We start from the raw sequence: 19,903 nt of genomic DNA on the forward strand, positions 1-19,903 counted from the left end.
CTTTGGTGACATTTTTTACGACAGATCTACTGAGACTGTAACTACAGTATTAGCATTATAAAAGGAAGAATGGGGATAGTCTTTTCTAATAAGTCTGATAAAACCCTTCCATGTCATTGCCGCTGCTTAAAAACTAATCATAGGAAGACAAGAAACATATTAATCATATAGCTTTGTACAGAGTAATGTAACCAGATATGAATTATCCTGTTGCTAAGAATAATGAAGTCAGACATCCTTCTTCAGCTGGGGAAGGTTTATTTGCCCCAATAAAACTTTCTCAAATGCTAGTGCGTTTGGAAGAGCTCCTCGAAGTGACAAAGCCAGCTACATCTACAATAGCAGCAAAACAAAGGCTGGTTTTGTTGGACTGGAATGGCACCTCAAACATCAGGGAGCAACCCCACTGTGGCTCACAGAGGCTGACAATTAGTTCTTCCAAAGGAAGTCCCAACCCTCTGCTGCTCCTCCTTCATCCTCTTTTGTAGAGATAAAGAAAGCTGTCTGCATGTTGTTGCAGGTCAAGCCCCCTTCCCTCCCTGATGGCTCCTCTTTCAGTGGGATCAGTGTAACTGGAGAGGGCAGGACAGCACCTCATCCTGTATCACTGGTTCAAATCCACCTTCATTGCTGAGATAGACATAGTTTGTCTCTGAAAGACAACAGCAGACTGCAAATAACTGTAAGACTCTCTGGGAACTGGGGGACAATGACTTACAGGAATGGGAATCTGCTCTCCAGAAACTGGGTTTTTCTTCTGTGTTCTCCAACGAAGTTTGACTGTGTATGGACACAGAGTGCTAACAGGGTGCTCCATGAGCTCAGTCTGCTTCTCCTTGTTTCCCCAGCAGCTCACACAGCTGATACCTGGTCAGGAAAGAGAAAAGAAGCAGAAATCAGAGAGGAGCTGTGGATGACATTTAACAGGCAAAGACTTTTGGACCAGGTCATCTATCCCAAATCCTTATGAACGGGGCTGTAAAACAAGGCTGCTACAGATATTTTAGATCTTGTTAAAGATGTTACACCACTGACTGGGCTGAACCGCTTACAGATGCTAACTCGGCTGCTGGTGAAGTAGGCTGACACCCGGGAGAAGGTTCAAGCAGGGGATTTTAGAGGGTGATGATCAGAAACATATCCAAATATAGAGAAATAGTTGAATGGATGAACATGGTAGAACATCATCAAACCAATAGCTTCTGCTGTTTCTGATAAACAGTCTAGGGAGTGTACCAGGAGTAGCAGTTCCAAGTGTGGTTGAATTTGATTTGGTTTAGATAAGCTCTCAAGAGAAATCATTTGCAACAAGTAATGCTGTTTCTCTGAGTGACTGTGGATTCACAGACAAAAAGCCCTCCCTCCAGCAGACAAACAAGCCCAGCTTGAAAAGGCAAGAAGCCAATCCTTTTTCTCAATTCCTGAGCTGTCTGGTTCAAGTCAAAAGGTGCTACCCGAGCTGGCAGTAGCCTAAACAATACAGCATATGGAAGTGCTGTAAGGAGTAAAGATTTGCCTCAATAACCCCAGCAAGTAGCAGGCTTTGGAGGTGTTCATGTGTGAGGGCACACAGTGCCTGGTCCTTTGATGGTAAGTCTCCAATGCAGAGGAGAGCTGGCCTGTGACACACACTAACCAGGGTTGCATCCTACTGTCAGCATGGGCAATTTCCAGTTAATTAATTCAGTAGCAGTGATCCATCCTCTGCACAAGAAGGTGAACAGAGCTTCTGCTGCAGCAGAAAAGCATTGTGAAGAGGAACCCAATGCCTCAGCACGGCACAGTGGAAGCATCTCCCCTCAGTGATGTAGAAGAAAGAGCACCAAAACACCAAATAATGGGACTGGCAGAAATCAGGCCAGTTCTCCCACTTGTGTGCTTGCTGTCAGAAGACCTCAGCACTCTTTGCCTCCCTGAGCCATGTCAGAGCATTCCACTAGTTTTCTCCATCCTTGATTTTTCTGCAAAGCACCAAGCTCTAGATCTAGACTTAAACGCTCCATTACTATTTTTAGGCTCTAAATCCAACATGTAGACTTCAAACCCATGCTTAGATGTGCTTCAATACATCTGCATGACTCTCAGTTCACTGTTTGCCTGGGCCTTTATCCCCACTTTGCATTCATTGGCATCTGCGATGCTCGATCACATCACACTGCAGACGTTTCGTGTGCATCCCAAAGCAGGCGGCTGGGGGGTATTAGCATAGGCTGCATCTTTACGCACTTTGACAAGTCCTCTTAGTTCATCTTGTTAACTCGTATACAGAAAAGTAGAGCAGCAGCTAACCATACTTGTAGCAGATATATGTGGAGCAGTCTCTGTAGTTGCGGTTTTGTTTTATTCTGGAAGTTCTGACTCTTGAGGATGCACTGCACATGAAGCAATGAAGTAGATGAAAAGTGCTTGAGAGTGTACTACTGTGTGCTCCAGACCTATCTGCTTACAGCTGCTGATGGGAATTATTTGCCCTCTTTCAGCAGTGCCTTGAGTTTTTTTGCCAGCTTGACGATAACTAAACACTGCTGTCATTGTGCAAAGCACAGCAACACAGGTTAAGAGCAGACTCATCAGCTGTCCAAGCCTTTAACCTGCTGGCAGATCCTTATATCAAGCAAACAAACCATTTGGTGTCATTTCTTTTTTTTCATGTTCTCCATTGCAGGGATCTGCCTATACACAACCTCCTTCCGTGGAGGCTTCTTTCATTTTAAGAGCTTTAGTTTAAAGGGATTTGTGGTGATTCAGGTATGAAATATTGTTGAATGTGCAGCTGAGAAATGGAGGCATAGAGAGGATCCAACTTGAATTAATGTATTGTAAAGTCTTGGCCAAAACACAGTGAATTCCCAGAGCAGCTCTCCAGTTGTTTGGCAATTTCACATGATTATTTATGAGACATTCAACGCCTGTTGTATGTACTGATCACTAGTATCTGCTTTGCTCAAGGGTGGCTGTTTGTGGAAGGGGAGCAGAGGGAGGGGAGCAGGACATAACACTGCATGAAAGCTGCTCATGCTGGCATTGCCTCTCGTTTGCATGCTGTGGCGATGTGTGTATTAAATAAGGGCAGATTTATCGAGCGGCTTTGTATGGGTGAAGCATTCATTGATAGTGATCTACAGCCTGCTGGGGCTGATACATTTTCCGTTCTCAGGTGAGGAGTCCGGGCAGACACCAGGGATTAGTCAGGCCAGGCTGACACAAATCTTTATTAAGACTTTGGTTTATTCTCTAAGCTTTTTTGGCGCTTGATGAAATTCCCTGGTAAGACCTGCTTGCATGGCAGCTTCTGCTCCTGTTCAAGTTAATTTATGATGTGTTTAAAAGTTTGCCTTCAGATAACTGTATCTTGGGGTCACAAAGATTTCAAATGGGCAGTTCTGGATATGTCTGTCCACAGAATAGCAAATGTCTGGCTTTGAAATACTTTTACCCAACTGTGATTTATTTATGCTTCCTTAGAAGCACATAGCTTACTGAATAATTCGTGTTTGAGATGAGTGCTTCTGTTAGGGAGGAATGCTGTGCCTACTGCTCTGTCCTGGCAACTATTTTTGTTGTCAGTTAATGCAGTGCAGCCAACCATCACTGCTGGTTCTCCCAAAAGCTTTAACAGCGTTGTGGTCAGGTAGTGTTGTGAGACTGTCAGAGCTCCTGTGTGCCCAGTCACTGGAAGGATTGACAATAACACACTTCTACACATAAAAATCTCTGACATAGCTCTCTATTCGTGCAATTTACTTTCATTGCATCCTTGCTGAGGATATAATTGTTCTTATTTTGTGGGTGTATGTGTTGCCTGTGTATTTTTCCTGTCTGAGTCTCTTCCCTTTGAGCACAGGAGTGATGAACTGCATGTAGCACAGACAGTTGCACTGCAAGTGCTGAGCACTGAGAGAAGGACTTTGGAGAAGTCCAAATATAGTGCCACAATTGCCTTTCCGTGCTCTTTGAGAAAGTGTAATTCATGCTGATAAGCAGCCTGATAAGTTTTTGCTGGTTTGATTGCCTTTGTACTTTGGCAGTGTGATAAACAAACCCTGCTTTCCTGCCTACCAAGAAGCTGCAGTGCCTTGATGCAGTTTATTTCCTTAGTTCTGGTGTGGTGGAGCTCAGCATCCTGTTTTTGTGGCATCTGTATATGTGCTGATGCCAACAGCAGAGCAGGATGGCAGCTGCCATGGCTTGATGGGTGATGAACCAGAGATGCAGCACTGATTTCTCTTTGATGGCCCATTTCAGCTTGCTGATATTTTAAATGCTAGTGCTCAGTAAACACACAACACCTCGGTAGGCTGGGGCTGGTGGTGGTGCAGAGCACGCTCCTTCTGTGCACTGCGAGGCAGTGCAGACACTTCACGTGTTTCTGAGCTGCAATGAGTAATCAGAAGGAAAGCAGGATGAACGTACTCGTTATCATGTGGCATAGATGAGAGTTAAAATTGTCTATTTTCGCCTTAAAAAACATTCAACAGCACTATTTACCCTCTCAGAATGCAGTGAGGCTGAAAGGTAAATGTGCAGCTCCAGAAGAGGATTATCATGCATACACTGTACAACGGACCTGCGCAACTTACTGGCACTGTGGAGGTGGAGAGCTTCCTAAAGTTTACAAAGGATCAGGAAGGTTTTTTTTGGCTTTCAAATTTATACTGAAGACGACAGGAATTTCACTGAAGAAACAGCAGCTTCATGACTTGCTTCTGGTATAAAAACAACAAAATAGAGCTAGAGGAAGGTGTCCCTGCCCATGGCAGGAGATTGGAACTAGATGATCTTTAAGGTCTTTTCCAACCCAAACCAGTCTGTGATTCTATGATTAGTGTTATTAGCTAGCTAGTGTTATTTGTGAAGCTGTCAACCAAGTCAGGTGTGTAAGCACAGCAGGGATCTCACTCCAGGTTTGAAAGTCTCAGCCAGTGAAAAGACTGAGTTGCATTTCCATACAATAAGGGCAGACAAGCCTCCTGTTTAGGGAGATGGAATACCTGCTAACCTTGGAGCCAAAAGGACACTCACATCCTCTTTGAGATGTCCATGCTGTCTACACATGATGGTGTGTATTCTCCGGAACGTCTGGCACAGGCCCCTGTCAGCAGCTCATACATTTTGGATCATGCCTGGTGCCACAATTCCTGTGTAAAACATTGAAGGTTGGTTTTCAGTAATGTGACAGCGTCCTTTGTAACGTCCAGATCACGAACAGCTCTCAGCCTTGCTTCCATTCTGCCAGTGTGAAAGAGAATTTGTCTCCAGCAGCTTTTTCCGTGCCTGTTGGCTGACGGCCCAACGTACCTCAAATAGCACCGAGCACAATGAGCTAAACCTGCGCTTGTTGCAACTCCATTAACGCCGGAGGCATTACACCTCAGCTGTATTGGGAGCACTCGGTTTGTGTCCCCAGACAAGTTTAGATTGCATTGTTTTACCCCAGCTAGCACAGTTTCGTTATATGATTGGTGTTCTTCTAACTTCTTTGGAAACATTCCTGCTGTTTTGGTGGTAGTTACTGTGTAAGTGACAGACTAACAGGCCTTAAAGGCAGCGGAATCTGTAAGAACAGCGAAATACCCTGTAGGAGAAGTTACTGGTATTTGTTATGAGCAGGTTTTAGTGGTTTCTGGACCAGGCAGAAATTAACCCCTTGCTGCTGTTTACCATTGCAGAACATTCCGTGTTGAAATGTGATCGTTCTAACCTGCTCTGTTGTGCAAACTGAGGTGAACACAGGGACACAATGGCAACAACAATCCATTGTTTCACAGCTCAGCAAACATTTGGGCTCTGCAGATACCAGCTCCTTCACTTCCTCCTATGGAAAGTACGTGAATTATGCAAAGTCACACCTCTTTATTTGCAAACAACATCTGTTCCTTACCTTCTCAGGACTCCAGTTTTGCAGCCCCACCGCTCATTGAGGACCTCAGCCTGCATGGCACAGTGGGAGCCTTCAAGACACTCCTGGAACACTGTCCAAAATAACTTTGCAGTGGAAATTCAGCCTCTTGAGTAAGAGAAAAACAATTTACGTGCACTGGGCAGAGAAATCCATCATTTGAACTGTAAAGCTTTCGAAGGATTGGAAGTGGTCAAGGCCAGGTTGGACACAGGGGCTTGGAGCAGCTGCTCCAGTGGAAGGTGTCCCTGCCCGTGGCAGGGGTTGGAACTGGAGGAGCTTTAAGGTCCCTTCCAACCCAAACCAGTCTGAGATTCTGTGATTAATCTTTAGCTGAGGGGGAGCTTGGCTGAGGGCACCCATGGCTGAGAGCACCCATGGCTGAGGGCACCCATGGCTGAGGGGGAGCTTGGCTGAGGGCACCCATGGATGAGGGCACCTATGGCCGAGGGCACCCACGGCTGAGGGCACCCATGGATGAGGGCACCCACGGCTGAGGGGTAGCTTGGCCGAGGGCACCCATGGCTGACGAGGGCCCCGCTGAGGAGAACCCCTGCTTGAGGCGGGCGCTGCCGAGGGGTCTCTCCCCCCGCCCCCTAAGGGGCTGTTCCCGGCATAGGCGGCCACACCCCCCCCCCGCCGCGCTGACGGCCTAAGCCCCGCCCCTTCGTGAAGGGCGGAGGGAGGGGGGGGGGGGCGGGGCCAGCGCCGCCCGCCCGGGGCTCGGCGGGGGCGCGCGCGGCGGGGCGGGGCCCGGGCGGGGCGGGGCGCGCGCGGCGGGGCGGCGGCAGTCGGGCGGCAGCCGCGGCCGGGGCGGTCACCGGCTGCCCGCGGTGCGGGATGTCCAAGACCCTGCGGAAGAAGCGGCACTGGCTGAGCAAGGTGCAGGAGTGTGTGGTGTCCTGGGGGGGACCGGCGGGGCCCGACCCCGAGCTCCTGCGCGGCGGAGCCGAGCGCGGCGAGTTCGCCTACCTGGCAGGCCGCCTGCTGCCGGGCGCTGAGGGCTCGCCGGGCCCCGCGTTGCTTTCGGGCAAGGCACCGGCGCCGGGGGACGTGCTGCTGGAGGTGAACGGCACCCCCGTGAGCGGCCTCACGCACCGGGACACGCTGGCCGTCGTCCGGCACTTCAGGGAGCCCGTGCGCCTCAAGACCGTGCGCCCAGGTGAGCCGCAGGCCGCGCCGCGCCCGCAGGACCCGCGGCCCGCCCCGCCGCCCAGCCGCCGTGCATAGGCCCAGCCGCGCCGGCGCCCTGAGGGGCGGCGGAAGGGCCGCGGCGAGGAGCGGGAGCGCCGGCTCCGTGGGGCGGGTGCCGGGATGGGAAAGTTTCCTCGGTAGAACGGGGAGACCGGACGGGAGGGGAGGGGAAAGGGGGTCCCGCTGCCCCGTGCGGGCTCGACCCGGCTCCGGCCGGTGCTTTCCCCACCGGCCCGTCGGGGACGGGTTGGGCTCCGAGGGGCGCTGCGCGCTCCCGCTGGCCGAGCCCTGGGGTTCCGCTGCTCGCGGTTGTCCGGCGGGGAGAGCGCCCGTTCCCCGGCCTCTGCCCGCACCGTGTCGGGCTGCCCGGCGGCTCCGGCTCCCGAGGGGGGTGCCGGCGGTTCCGCCGCTGTGCCTCGGGACGGGGGGTGCGGGTCGCCGGCTGTCCCGGAGCCGCAGCCGTGCGCGGTGCCTGCGCTCGCTGCTTCCCGAGCCCCGCGGGGTGCAGCGCTCAGGGCTGCAGGGAGCGCGGTGTGGAGAACGGCATCGAGCTGTCCTCTTGGCTTCTGGTTTGCCACCCCGAGACCCGACTCTGGGTGTGCTTCTTCCATAGATTTGGATTAATTTGGAGTATGCGTTAATTAGTTAACACTATCAGATCATTGCGGTGAGATCTTCTTTATCGACGTGCCTGTCAAATGTCAAGTTAATGCTGGATAGTGGTACCTGCAGTCACAGGAGCTAATGATTCACAGTGTGAAGAGCTTCAGATTTACCGCTTCCTTGCTCAGACGAGCCAAGTCTCAGCACGATGTGTTACAGGGAAACCGTCTCTGTTAAACTGTTTCTCTCTGAATCCCAACTGGAATAGGTAGTTCCACGACTGAAACCTGTAGTGCTTCTTATACAGCTTCTTTAACATAGGTAGTTCCATGACTGAAATCTGTAATGCTTCTTATACAGCTTCTTTAACACCTGCTTTGTACTTCTTTCCTAACTGCTGGGTTGTCATTTGACTTTAGGTGATACATATTTTAAATCAGATTTTCCTTGTTTGACCACTACTGAAAAGTCATCCTCCATATAGAGGCTGTACCATTGGTCCTGATGCATATTGCTTGTTAGACAAAATAAAGACAAAAGAAAAACACACCCCTAAAAGCACCTATAGAAGCCTGCCAGGCTTTGGAAGATGTCTTTAGTTCCAAAATTGGAAATCCCATCTGAATGAAGAAAACAAAACAGAACAAACAGTTGCAAGTTATAAGAGGATTAAAAAAAATCCTGAGGAGCAAATCAAGATAGAAAATAATAACAAATCTCTTCTAAAAAGAGAAAGCCTGTGAAGATAAATCTATAGTTAGATAATCAAAGGAATTCCTTGTGTTTACTACCAAGGGTAATAGGGGTATTCCTGTCCTGGGACTTTCCATAAGGGAGAGGTGTCTCAAGCTGTCAAGTTAAAACTGGCCGAGAAGATTTAGATGAAATTGATACAATGAACAGTAGGAATTGGCCAGGGCCATATGATGCTCATCAGGAGTTCCAGATATGAGCAGCCAAAGACCAATGGGTTTTTTGTTCCTTAAATCATTGGTGGTGTGGAAGAGGGTAAAAGGTGGAGAAAGTGCCTGGAAGATCAGCAGGACTGACTTCTGATTACAGCAAGCTGGCTGTGAATATAGCTTAGAATGAAACTGTTTGGTCTACATGAATAAACATCTAATGAGGAGAAGGGGTTGCTTTTTAGGAGTCTTTAGTTTTTAAAGGTTCACTGGTTGGTTTAATCAAATCTGAGTATTTTGGTGTGGTGGATTTTCAGGTAGGCTTTCAACAAGGTAATGCCAGGTCTGAGCAGAGCTCTCCACGAGTGAGCATTGTGTGGCAGTGTAGCTGCCAGGAGATAAGGGCAGAATTCCCCTGTGCATTAGTAACTGGTTAAAATACAGGAACAATGTTCTCGACAGAAGGAAGCTACTGCTGGAGTCTTGCAAAGACCTGTGCTGTTTAACGTACTCATCCAGAGCTTGTAAACTGAACAGTAGGTTGAGTTGTAAGAAGAGAACTAGCATTTTTATGCTGATTTTTATATAACTTTTGGAACGAATCAAACTAAAGCTTCAGATCCAGTAATTTTTCCCATACTGGAACATATTGCCAGCTTATTTACCACATCAGATGAGTTTTGCAGTAATTTTCTGTGTTAGACTTGGTGTCCTTAAATACAGGATTTTAAAGCATACTGTTTCTCTTGGTTGTTTTCTCGGCAGGGTTGCCACAGCATCACTCAGTGGCAGTATTCCAGTTAGGATATATGTAATTAGGAAAGTTGTTGACAAGGCATTCTCTGCAAAGACCTGTGACTTTGAATTTGGCTTCCATTCCACCCCTTGTGATCCAGAGCAATCCAGACTTGCTGATCTCTGGAAGGTGGCTGGGGATATGTGCGGGGTTGTGGTGGTGAAGGGAATGAGAGCTGGAGGGCTGGTGGTCCTTGATGTGCTTGCAGTATGTCCGAGTCCTCAGAGACCTGTAATTGCATTACTGGTTTTCTTAGGGTCCTGTGTTTCATACTTGTCTCCAGTCAAAACTGCTCTCTGTCAAATGCGGTGTCGTGTTGAAAGGCATTGAGTGTCTGCCAGCACGCCTTCATGTGCCCAATGGCTCTGCAGATTTGAATGCTATTGGGACGCAAGTCTGAGAAGGATCCAACTTCAGGGTTCTTCACTGTGACAGTGAAGAATTTGTTTTCTTGTCACTGAATTTTAGGGTTTATATAAGGCACTTACTGTCTGCATCTGCATCTTAGAAAGGCAGCTTTGGCGTTTGGGAGCTGCCTCTGTCATCCAGGTGAAGGTGGAAGAGACTTCTTTCTGTGCAGGTGTCCCGACAGCCTTGAACAGCATGTCAGGGGACTGGACTGTTTTATTTCAAGTAGGGATCTAGTCCTCTATTAAAGGCAGCAACAGCTTTAGTTGACAGCAGTAAAATCTGTCTGTGATACTTCTAGCAATCTCATAGAGAATTTAAAATGGAAATTTCAAGATGCTGTTTAGCCTTGTTTGATAAGACACTTGAAAGATACGAATGTTAATTTGAATGCCATCTGTTAACTGCACATCACAAATGATGGACCATTTTGTTGATGTAGAAATTTGTCCTTCCCTTTCCTTGCTGAGGATGAGGACCAAGACCAGTGTTGCCCAGGGCCAAGCTCGATGGGACTTGGAGCAACCTGCTCTAGTGAAAGGTGTCCCTGCCTGCGGCTGGGGACTGGGACTAGATGAGCTTGAAGGTCTCTTCAGTCCGAACCAGTGTGGGATTCAGTGTGCCGCAGGCTGGAGATGAGTGCCATCAATGCCACAGTCATGCCACAGACAAGGTCTGGCCCACATGTTTGCAGGTGAGCTGGAAAATCTTTGGTTCCAGTATTAGTAGGGGTTGACATAGCAAAGTCTGCAGGATGCTGGTCTCAAGCTCTGCCAGTACACCCGGTCTGATACTGGGATCTGAGTTGTCTGAACAAAAGTTAAATATCCCTTCATTCTAGTTGATGCTTGAGATTATAACCTTGCTACTTGCCTAATTCCTCATCATCTTGAGCAGATGAGCGAAGCAGCAGCACAGAGAAAGAAGGCTTTTTGAGCAGTGGGGTACTGGTATGTGTATGCATGTGCACTAATATGGGCTGGCTCATCATAAAGAGCGATTTGTATTATAGCCACACTTGGGAGGTGCTGGTTTGGAGCTAATCACCTGCTTACATGCATCCAAATGATGGCTCCTATGTGGCTCGACGACCTTCCCTGCCCATGTTAGTGCATTAGCCTTGTACCTAGCTGGCACTGCTGCAGATTCTTTTATTTCAGTTAAGGAAAAACTAAAGCATCTTGGTTTAGCTCATCCTCTGAGGGTGTCTGCTAGTTGCATTTATCATTCAGATTTAGGCAGAAAGATGTTTGTATGTGCAGGTGAGCCTGCTTGCTAAAATACTCATCAGTGCAACTTTGAATGCCTTCTTCATAGCAATATGGTAGCCAAAATACATCAAAACTAGGTTGCAGGCTTAAAGTAAGAAAATTTACTGATCTGCAAGTTCCTCTTGCAGCAGGCTGAGTTGCCAGATACTGCGTAGGAAGGAATGTGTTTTCCTTCCAAACTAAGGAGCTTTGCTGAATACATCTACTTTGTGGCAATTATTATGGTTTCATGGCCACTATAACTAGCATCTGGGAAGTAATGGGCAGAGTCTTGTAGCTCTTCCGCTTGAGGAACTCCTCCAGAGCGCATAGTTTTGTCCCTTGGTTGGGAGAATGCATGTTGGCTCCAGTGTGTCAGAACTGAGCTTTAATCAGAAAGATGCAACAAGATGTAAAATGGTGAAAAGTTCCCTTTAGACTGTTGTTTTTCTGTTTTAACAGCCTCAGTGCTTCTGAAACTACTAAACCTCCATGTCCTATGGACTTGTTTTGTAGCTGACTTTCACTGTTGTGGCTGGAGCTCTTCCTCCAGCTGGGGCATTTATTCATTATCTCCAGGCTGGATTGCCTGGCTGCAGTCAGATTGTCAGTTATGCCTTTGATGTTTTTTCCCTTCCATGGAGGACTTCTCAGCTCATACTCACACAGCTCGGGGGATCTTTATTTTTCCAGTCTTTCATGCAGTTGGCAATGCATGAAGTACTCCCCAGTCCACAGCTGATGCACCTTGCTGCTTTGTGTGCACTCAACCTTTCGACCTGGGAGCTCGAACTGCTTCTAATCTATTGCTGAGCTTGAAGTACAGTGCAGAGAGAGAGGTGATTGGCAGGTGAAGGTAGTACTGAACTTCTTGGTGCCAAATTAATTTTTCCAAGTCAGTATCTTTGATGTAATGCTCTTGGGACTTGCAGATCCTGAAGCTAGCAAGGCCTTTTCTTACCAAAATGCTCTCCAGATCAAAATCTAGTGCAAGCTTACAAGAAGACAACTGCAGGATGCATTTCCTCGTCTGATGGTAAAATCATGTGGTGATTGATCTCAAATGCCTCCTTTTACCAACAGGAGTTAATGGCAGTATTTAGAAGTCATGTGCATGGGGGTCCCTTCTCTGAAGCAGAATGAATGAAAGTGATGGTGACAAATACAGTGACTCACGTTCAGCACTCGAGACTTAATACTCCAAGCTGAGTATGTAAAGATTCATTTACATTTTCTCTTGTGCTTGAAGTAGGTACAAAACCTCCATGTGGGGGTAAACATTTGCATGTTTGGCAATTAAGGCAGGGAGGAGAGCATGCTGCACTCTGAGGCTGTTCTCACAAACTCAGCTGAAATCTGAATGTGCTGTGTTAAAACGGAGATCTGAGTACATGCTTGGATGAGGGGCTGCTGGATGCTGGCATGTGAAACTGTCCTCCCTGCTCTAGAGTCCGTTGGGAACAGATCCATTTTTATAGAAGGCAAGGTTGATTTGATTTACCACCCTAAGAAAAGCCCAAAAGAGACAGGGTTGCTATAACGAATGTGTAGGGTATCCCAGTTTCATGAAACTGGGCAGAAGACAGATGTGCCCTCTTAGGAAACTGAACAAGAAATGCTTCCTGCTGGAGGCTGTCATTTCTCTAAAGCATCAGCAGTAGCAGTGGTGTGTCCTTATAGCAGTTTGAGAGAGCTGCCTTGCACAAAAAGCTATTAGCTTGCATCTCAGATGTGTGAATTCAGAGGACTATCAAGCACTTGCCAAGGGATGGGTGTATGTGCATGTAATTTATAATCTTGTTTCTCACATCCATCTTTATATAAACATATTATTCTTGGCATAGCACATACTGCCTTTCCCTTTCACATACTCATTGTTTAAATTTTACTGTGATGAGTACTGTGTTAATGATTACACCCTAAATGTGCTTCAATTATTCTGCTCTTTCTTGGCATGCTGGTTTCAAATGATAACAGGGCCTTGTGGTTTTGTGCTGCTTAACACCATGGTTTTATTTTGCACCTCTTTGTTTCCTTCAGGAGAGCCCATCTCCAGGAGAGACTCAGTAGAACAGTGTGGAGTAAAGTCAGCATTTACCTGGAGCTGGTGGCAGAGTGGATGGTACAGTTTGTGTTCTCCAAACCCACCTCCTACGTCCTTTGCTTTAGGGGAGTGAGATTATCACTAGGACTGAAGAATCAAACACTTGTATTCCAGTTATTCCTGGAAGGAAGTTTTCTCACTCAGGTAGACAGTTTGGATTGAAATCCTTGTATCCACGTCTGTTGCTTTCCTATTAAAAGACAAAAGCTTAGGCTTCCATGCCAGCATGGGACTTGTTTAAAATCCTTGAAACTCATTTTGTCATTACTCTTCAGTGGCAGGAGGCTTTCTGTTCTATGTGAGCGAGCCAAGAACAAAATAAACATGAGGCTTTATTAAGAAGCCATGATTTCAAGAGCAGATTTGGTCTTCATAGTTTGTGTCTAAGTATTGGTCTTGCATCCTTGGCTGGCTTTAAAGAAATACTGGTTAGATGTAGAAAATGGCTGGGTTTATCACTCAAAAGATACAATTTCCTTATCTATTTTATTTTTTTAAGAATTTTCATTTTGCTTTTATTAAGCAAAGACATTTCAAACCAAACCTGTCCTTTTAGAAAACCCCTGCAGCAAACAAGCTGTGCTTGTCTAACTTGCTATGCGCTGTCCTCCTTTATCGCTGAAACATCTGCTTCGAGGTATTCTTCAGGTGATCATTCCTAAAAAACAAAACAAAACCCCAAAAAATCAAGAACATCAACCAAAAAGTTAAACTGTCACAAGAGTTGTGCATTCAAATTGACAGCTGAAAAACTTGCTCCAGTTTTGATAATTGCTCTGATTTAAGGTCTTGGAATTCATTCTTCTTGGTTTTTAATTCATGATGCTTCCTTTTAAGAAGTGTCTGGTCACATTCATGGGCTGTAAGTTAAATCACATCGTGTTCCCTGAATGGGAACAATTTCCTTCTTCAAAGCAACAGTATTCCTGAGAGTACTAGATTTGGATTAAGAAAAATATGAGTTCTTTGTCTTCGAGTGTAAATGCCTTATTTAGTTCTGCTGAACAGAAGGTGAACGGAAAATGCAGTAGGAAGATTACAGACTTGTATTGATCTGTTACACAATCATGGAAAACAGAATCTTAACTAACTCATCCTCTCAGTTGCTAATTACTAGTGGAATCTGTGTTAATCTTTTTGGGTCTCTCTGCGGGTCATAGTGGGAACAGGAGCTGCTCCCAGCTGACAGACCAGCAGTCATTGAATCTGAGGGGCTGGCTTCCAAGCTAATCAGTTTTAAAAGCAAGAAGGTACCCTTTTGGTGAGAAAGGGAGTATCCTAGGAAGGATGTGAGTGTGGTATCAGGGAGACTGTAAAGGCACTAATGGAGAAACGGGTATTGGACAATGGTGCAGCAAGTCAAGAGATGCTGCAGTGTCTCTTACTTTTCCCACACTGGCATTTAAAACCTACATAAAGCTGTCCCTTAGTGCTGCTGTTTAAGATGCAGAATAGGGGTGGTTGCATGTAGCCATGGTCTACAATTAGTTTAGGTGTAGCTTTCAATATATACAGGGATGGGGCAGCCACAGCTTCTCTGGGCACCCTGTGCCAGCGCCTCAGCACCCTCACAGGGAACAGCTTCTGCCTAAGAGCTCAGCTCAGTCTCCCCTCTCTTGGGCAGGTTCAAGCCATTCCCCTTGGCCTGGCCCTACATCCCTTGTCCCAAGCCCCTCTCCAGCTTTCCTGCAGCCCCTTTAGGCACTGGAGCTGCTCTCAGGTCTCCCCTTCTCTTGTCCAGGCTGCCCCAGCCCAGCTCTCTCAGCCTGGCTCCAGAGCAGAGCTGCTCCAGCCCTCGCAGCAGCTTCATATTAATGATCTTACATGGAAATGTAATTTCATTACAAAGCACACTAAGGTTGTTAGACGTAACTCTGGGCTTTCTCTGAGCTTTTAGAGTGTGTTTTCACAGCTACCTTTAGAAATGCTTCCTTAAAGCTGCTTTTCAATATGTATGTTTCTCAAGCCTGTAATTTTTCCTGAATTGTTGTTTGCTCTCAATTGAATGTAACTCCTTCAAATTGAAAATCACTACTGTGATTACTATCCATCCCTTGCCCCTCTTCACTTGCTGAACAGTAGTCTAGTTTGTATAGATTGATGCATTCTATGTTATTTTCCTCAGATATGGTTAAAAAGTCAATTCCTCTAAGCTCTGGATTGACATATCTCTTCAGTTACTTGTATAAAATCAGTTTGAATTCTAGCTTATCAGATCCCAGTACACTTGAATGCCGATTCTTATTGTGTTCTACTTCAGTGCCATTTCATTACTGACTTCTGGTAATAAATACAAACAGACTAACAGCTGGTGTCTTATGAATATGGATTGTGGATGTTAGATAAACATCAGAAGTGTTCTGGGTTTTGTGTCTAGAAATATGTCATCTGCATGATAATGAAGTGTTCTTTCCAAAAGGTGGGAAAGGCAATCAACAAGGTTAATGTGGTTGTATGAATTATCTGTTCCTGAAGTTGTCTCTTCTTTAATCCACTGCGTTTGGAAATTGAGACCATGCCTTCTTACAAATCCAGTAGTGTTTTGCTACTAAATTCTAGTATTGCCCTAGAACCCAACCCAAAATCTGACTGCAACTATAACTGCATTGAGCTCGTTGGTTTTGTGAGGCTGGGACCATCCAGGACCATCTTTGGCACTGAGTGTTCAGAAGAAGCCAGTAGCATCACCGTGTTGAGCCAACAGATGCGTGGCAGGTTGGATCCAGTGGCGAACATGGGAAATGCAAGTCACAGGTTGGTGTTGCCAAGTTCTGCAAATAATACCAAGGAGTGCTTCCAGGATGACTGCTCTCCTTATCTCAGAGGTGCAGAAGTAGGGGAGATGCAAAGGAAGGGATCACCAGCCTGGAAAAACTCTTGTGCAGCAAGACAGAGAAAGTTGGAATTACAGCACAAAGGGAATGAGTATGAGAAATGAGGATATGCAATAATGGTACTGAAGAGCAGGGTAAAGAGTTTGTTGCTTCTTCTCGCACAGCACAGTATGAGGCTTTAACCCTGATGGCAGGAAATGTGTCTTCAGGCGCGTGGTGTGCTGGGGCAGTCACTGGAGTCAGGCTGAACAAGGTTCAGTAATTGTTTGCACTTTGCCTTGTAACACTTACTACCCTAGTGACTTGTATGTGCTAATCAATAACTGTGTGGGGAAGGCACAGATGTTCACATTTCCTCTAGTATGATCCCCATATACCATCAAACTTTGCACTGTTTGGCAAACCCTGGCCTGGTGGAGCTGAAATGTTTGCTTTGCAGGGTGTGTTGGTCACACCTCTGCTGTAGCATGCTTTCTGGCTTTTCAGGTGTGACATTGGACACATGGAACGTGTCCTGCTGCGCACCCACCCCACTGTGCCTTGCACATGCCAGCATCAGTGTAGTGTGCCCAGATCCACCGTGATGGAGGATGCCTGCCTGAGGGCCACCACAAGAAGAAATAACTGCAGATGTGGGTTACACCCTGGCCATGTCCAGAGTTGCTTTATGAAGCTTATTAACAACAGGAAATAAAGAGTTGGACTTCTCATCTTGAAAGAAGGTACTTTTCTTGCTGTTACTGGAGCACCTGGAAGGTGTGAATTGGGGTGATGTTTACTCTATTCCTGGCTTGTGGCTTAAAACAGTCAGTAGCTGAATGCAGATCCTGACGGGTTTGCATGCATACATACAAACACTTTCAGAAGTTTTCAACTAAGATGCATCACAGACTGAACATCACAGTCGTTTAAAAGAGAAAACCAAGTTCCCTTCCTCACCCATCCCACTGAAAACCCACAGGCATTTTTAGGCCTGGCCACATCAGCCTTTTTACTTCTTTGTAGTGCAAATAGGAATGAAGATCTTGCGTCTTTAGAAATAAAAATGAATGTTTGGTATGTTCCAGTGGTGTTTACCTCCCGGTAATCAAGTGTGCTTTCAGGTATGCAGCAGTGGCCAGCTCCTCTGAGCTGTGAAGAACACTAAAGGCCTTTTTGCATTCTCAAAGTACAAGTTGGGAGCTTTGTGCAGTCATCTGCCAGAAAGTGCTCTGAAAACCAGCCATGGGTACTGGCTTAGCTTGCATATCAGGCTTTGAATGTAGAGGATAGAAAGAAGTGTGTTTAGTGCTGAGTTTCCAGAGAAATGTCCCTGCTGCCATTGCCAGAATTGTTTGGTTTTTGGGTTGGTTTTTTTTCTGGGTTTTTGGGGGTATTTTTTCCATAAAACATTTAGGGAGAAACTAATTTCCCTTGGACCAGGCTTGTTTTGCAGTCATATTCTGGTAGCAATTCAGTGTTCCCTATTATGTTCTGGGATTCAAACCATGTCCCTTCTGTGAAGGACTGCATTAACATGCAGGTGAGGACATAGCATGCGATTCAAGAACCGTTCTGCCAGGACCCATCTGCTTGTTGTTTGCAAGGGATCATCAGCTCCTGCGTGCTCTGTGGGCAGAGTGGGATGTGCTGCTGTGGGGAAGGGAAATGGCTGTGATCAGCCTTGGGCTTTGCCTCTGGAAGTGGCCGATTTCTTCTGGAGTGCTCTCCAGCAGTGGCATCAGACATTCTTGCATCCCAGGGGTCTAGCTTGGTACCCAAGTGGAACGCTAGCAGGTCTGGGATGGTGGTTGAGAGCTATTGCAGCAGGATCCCACCATTGAGGTGGGGAGTGCTGCACAGTGATGAATGCACCACTTCTGCACTAGGCTGGGAGAAGCATGTAAGAAAGAAACCTGCTTTCATACAGATGAAAGAACAGAGAGATGCTCCATCTGAAGAGGCTGCTTCATTACTGTAATGTAGCTTATCAAAGTAAGTTGTTAGTGGAGATAATGTTAGGTCTTCAGTGGCAAGCTGAGACCCACTGCTGTGGGTGTCCGAGAGGGCAGTGCAGCCTCTGGGGACTGATGAAGGGGGTTCCCAGGGGAAAAACTGAAGTGTAGCCTAAGATATTTGATTGAATAGGCTTTAGAGTATCTGCAGATATATCTTAACATGTGAAATTGGGCAGCTGGGTGAATACAGATAATTACACCGGTTTTGATTCTTGATATCCTAAGAAGAAAAATGTGGTTTGGTGTTGAACATAAAGGAATCATCCTTGGAAGCTGTGGAAAATAAAATTCCCATGGTGGTGAAGACAAAGAAACCTAAGAAGCAACTGATAACACAGCTTTGTTAAAACCATCACATAAAACAAAAGGACAACCTGAACTTCAAGATACAAAGGTGTAAAGAATCTTTAGAGGATGGGGTACTTCACTGCCTCATTTATGGAATCACGGAATCCCAAACTGGTTTGGGTTGCAAGGGACCTTAAAGCTCATCCAGTTCCAACCCCCTTCCGTGGGCAGGGACACCTTCCACTGGACCAGGTTGCTCCAAGTCCATCCAACCTGGCCTTGAAAACAACGTGTTATATTTCTTCCGTAGCGGCTGTAGTTGTAACCGGTCTTTAGGAGATGATAATGTCCATAGTGTCTTAGGTGTGCCTTTTGGTTTCTGAGAAGAGCGGTGTATTGCAGTGTCCAGCTTAAAACTGAGTCTGGGTAGGAAAAGCACTGTCTTCTGTCAAAACAAAAAGCAGGAGGCCCAGTTTTGGGAGATGACAGCAAAAAGTATAACTGAAGGAGAAATGAGGCTGGTTTATTCTGTTTGCATGGCTGGTGTCCCGCTGGCTTTCTCCTCCAGCTGAATACAAAGGTGCATGTATGTTACTTCTTCTTTCCCAGGCATAATTAAAAGCCAAAACACAACCCATTGACAAACAGTTTGAACTCGGTATAAGTCAATCTGCTGATTATTTCCCTCCTGAGCTAAGTGATCTGTATGGAAAAAGCAAAGGATGTGGACTTGATGATCTTAAAGGTCTTTTCTAACCCAGTTGATTCTAGGATTCTATGAGACAGGTTCATTTTTAAAGCATTTTGGCACAGGTTTTGCTCAAATTCACTACAAGAGCAGCACCCAAAGCCCAAACTGCCTCAGCCTTCCCCCCTCTTTAAGCTTTCATTATGTGCACCTTTGTTTTGGTTCTATGCCGAGTTTACTGTGACCTTCTAGTGACAGAAGCGGAGTTTGTTGGTACTGCTCATTAAATGCAAGGAGATTAACATCCACTTTATTTCCTGTAAACCCACAGGGTTATCAGGAAATAACTAAGCCCTAAAGTTTTAGGTTTGTAGAAATGATTTCTTCCTAATGGATGTACTGGGGGGGGGGGGATTTCAGAATCCTGTTACATAAGAGAGAAGCAGAGCCCTGTATTAATCCCAGGGAATGATGTTTAATGGCTTGTTTCGTCCTTTATTGGTCTAAAGAATTCCTCGGAAATCAGCTGACCAAAAGTGCCAGGGAAGTATTTTTACCCCTGTCACTGAAATTATTATGGGTCAGTAATTTCACTAATCTTCTTTGCAGTGAGATTAGATTGGGAATGCTTCGGTGCAGGGCAAACTTGTTTATGCAAACTGCTTAGTCCTGTGGGTGCCATCGAGTGGAAGCACCACAGAGTAATCAAATGAGGTGTCCCTGTGCTGAGCCAGGGCTTGAAATACTTATTGCCTTGGCTTTGCTGCAGGGTGACAGGGTTTCCTCGGAAGGTGGTGTTTGGAAGGTGAACTTTAATGTCTTGGGTTCAGTATAGCCAAAAAATGGTCCTGACAAGCTGGGAGACAAAATTGCTGTGGTTTGATGTCATGGTGAGAGTTGGGCCCTATTGTATAGAACACTTTTGCATGAATAAGTAAAA

At 46.2% G+C, this 19,903-nt stretch overlaps 1 protein-coding gene across 5 annotated transcripts in view; it reads left to right on the plus strand.

Moving 5' to 3' along the window:
• The first annotated feature begins 6,688 nt into the window (after window positions 1-6,688).
• MAGI3 (membrane associated guanylate kinase, WW and PDZ domain containing 3) overlaps window positions 6,689-19,903 on the plus strand; it is a 71,760-nt gene continuing 58,545 nt past the window's right edge. For 4 of the 5 annotated variants that reach the window (XM_034069888.1, XM_034069890.1, XM_034069889.1 and 1 more), the window contains exon 1: window positions 6,714-7,061. In XM_034069888.1, the coding sequence (XP_033925779.1) occupies window positions 6,740-7,061 (322 nt within the window). In that variant the 5' untranslated portion in view covers window positions 6,714-6,739. Of the gene's footprint in view, window positions 7,062-19,903 lie in introns of all 5 variants that reach the window. The other variant, XM_034069891.1, reaches the window with a different exon arrangement.

The sequence above is a fragment of the Melopsittacus undulatus genome, chromosome 16 (assembly GCF_012275295.1).
Source record: "Melopsittacus undulatus isolate bMelUnd1 chromosome 16, bMelUnd1.mat.Z, whole genome shotgun sequence".
NCBI classification, from domain to species: Eukaryota; Metazoa; Chordata; class Aves; order Psittaciformes; family Psittaculidae; genus Melopsittacus; species Melopsittacus undulatus.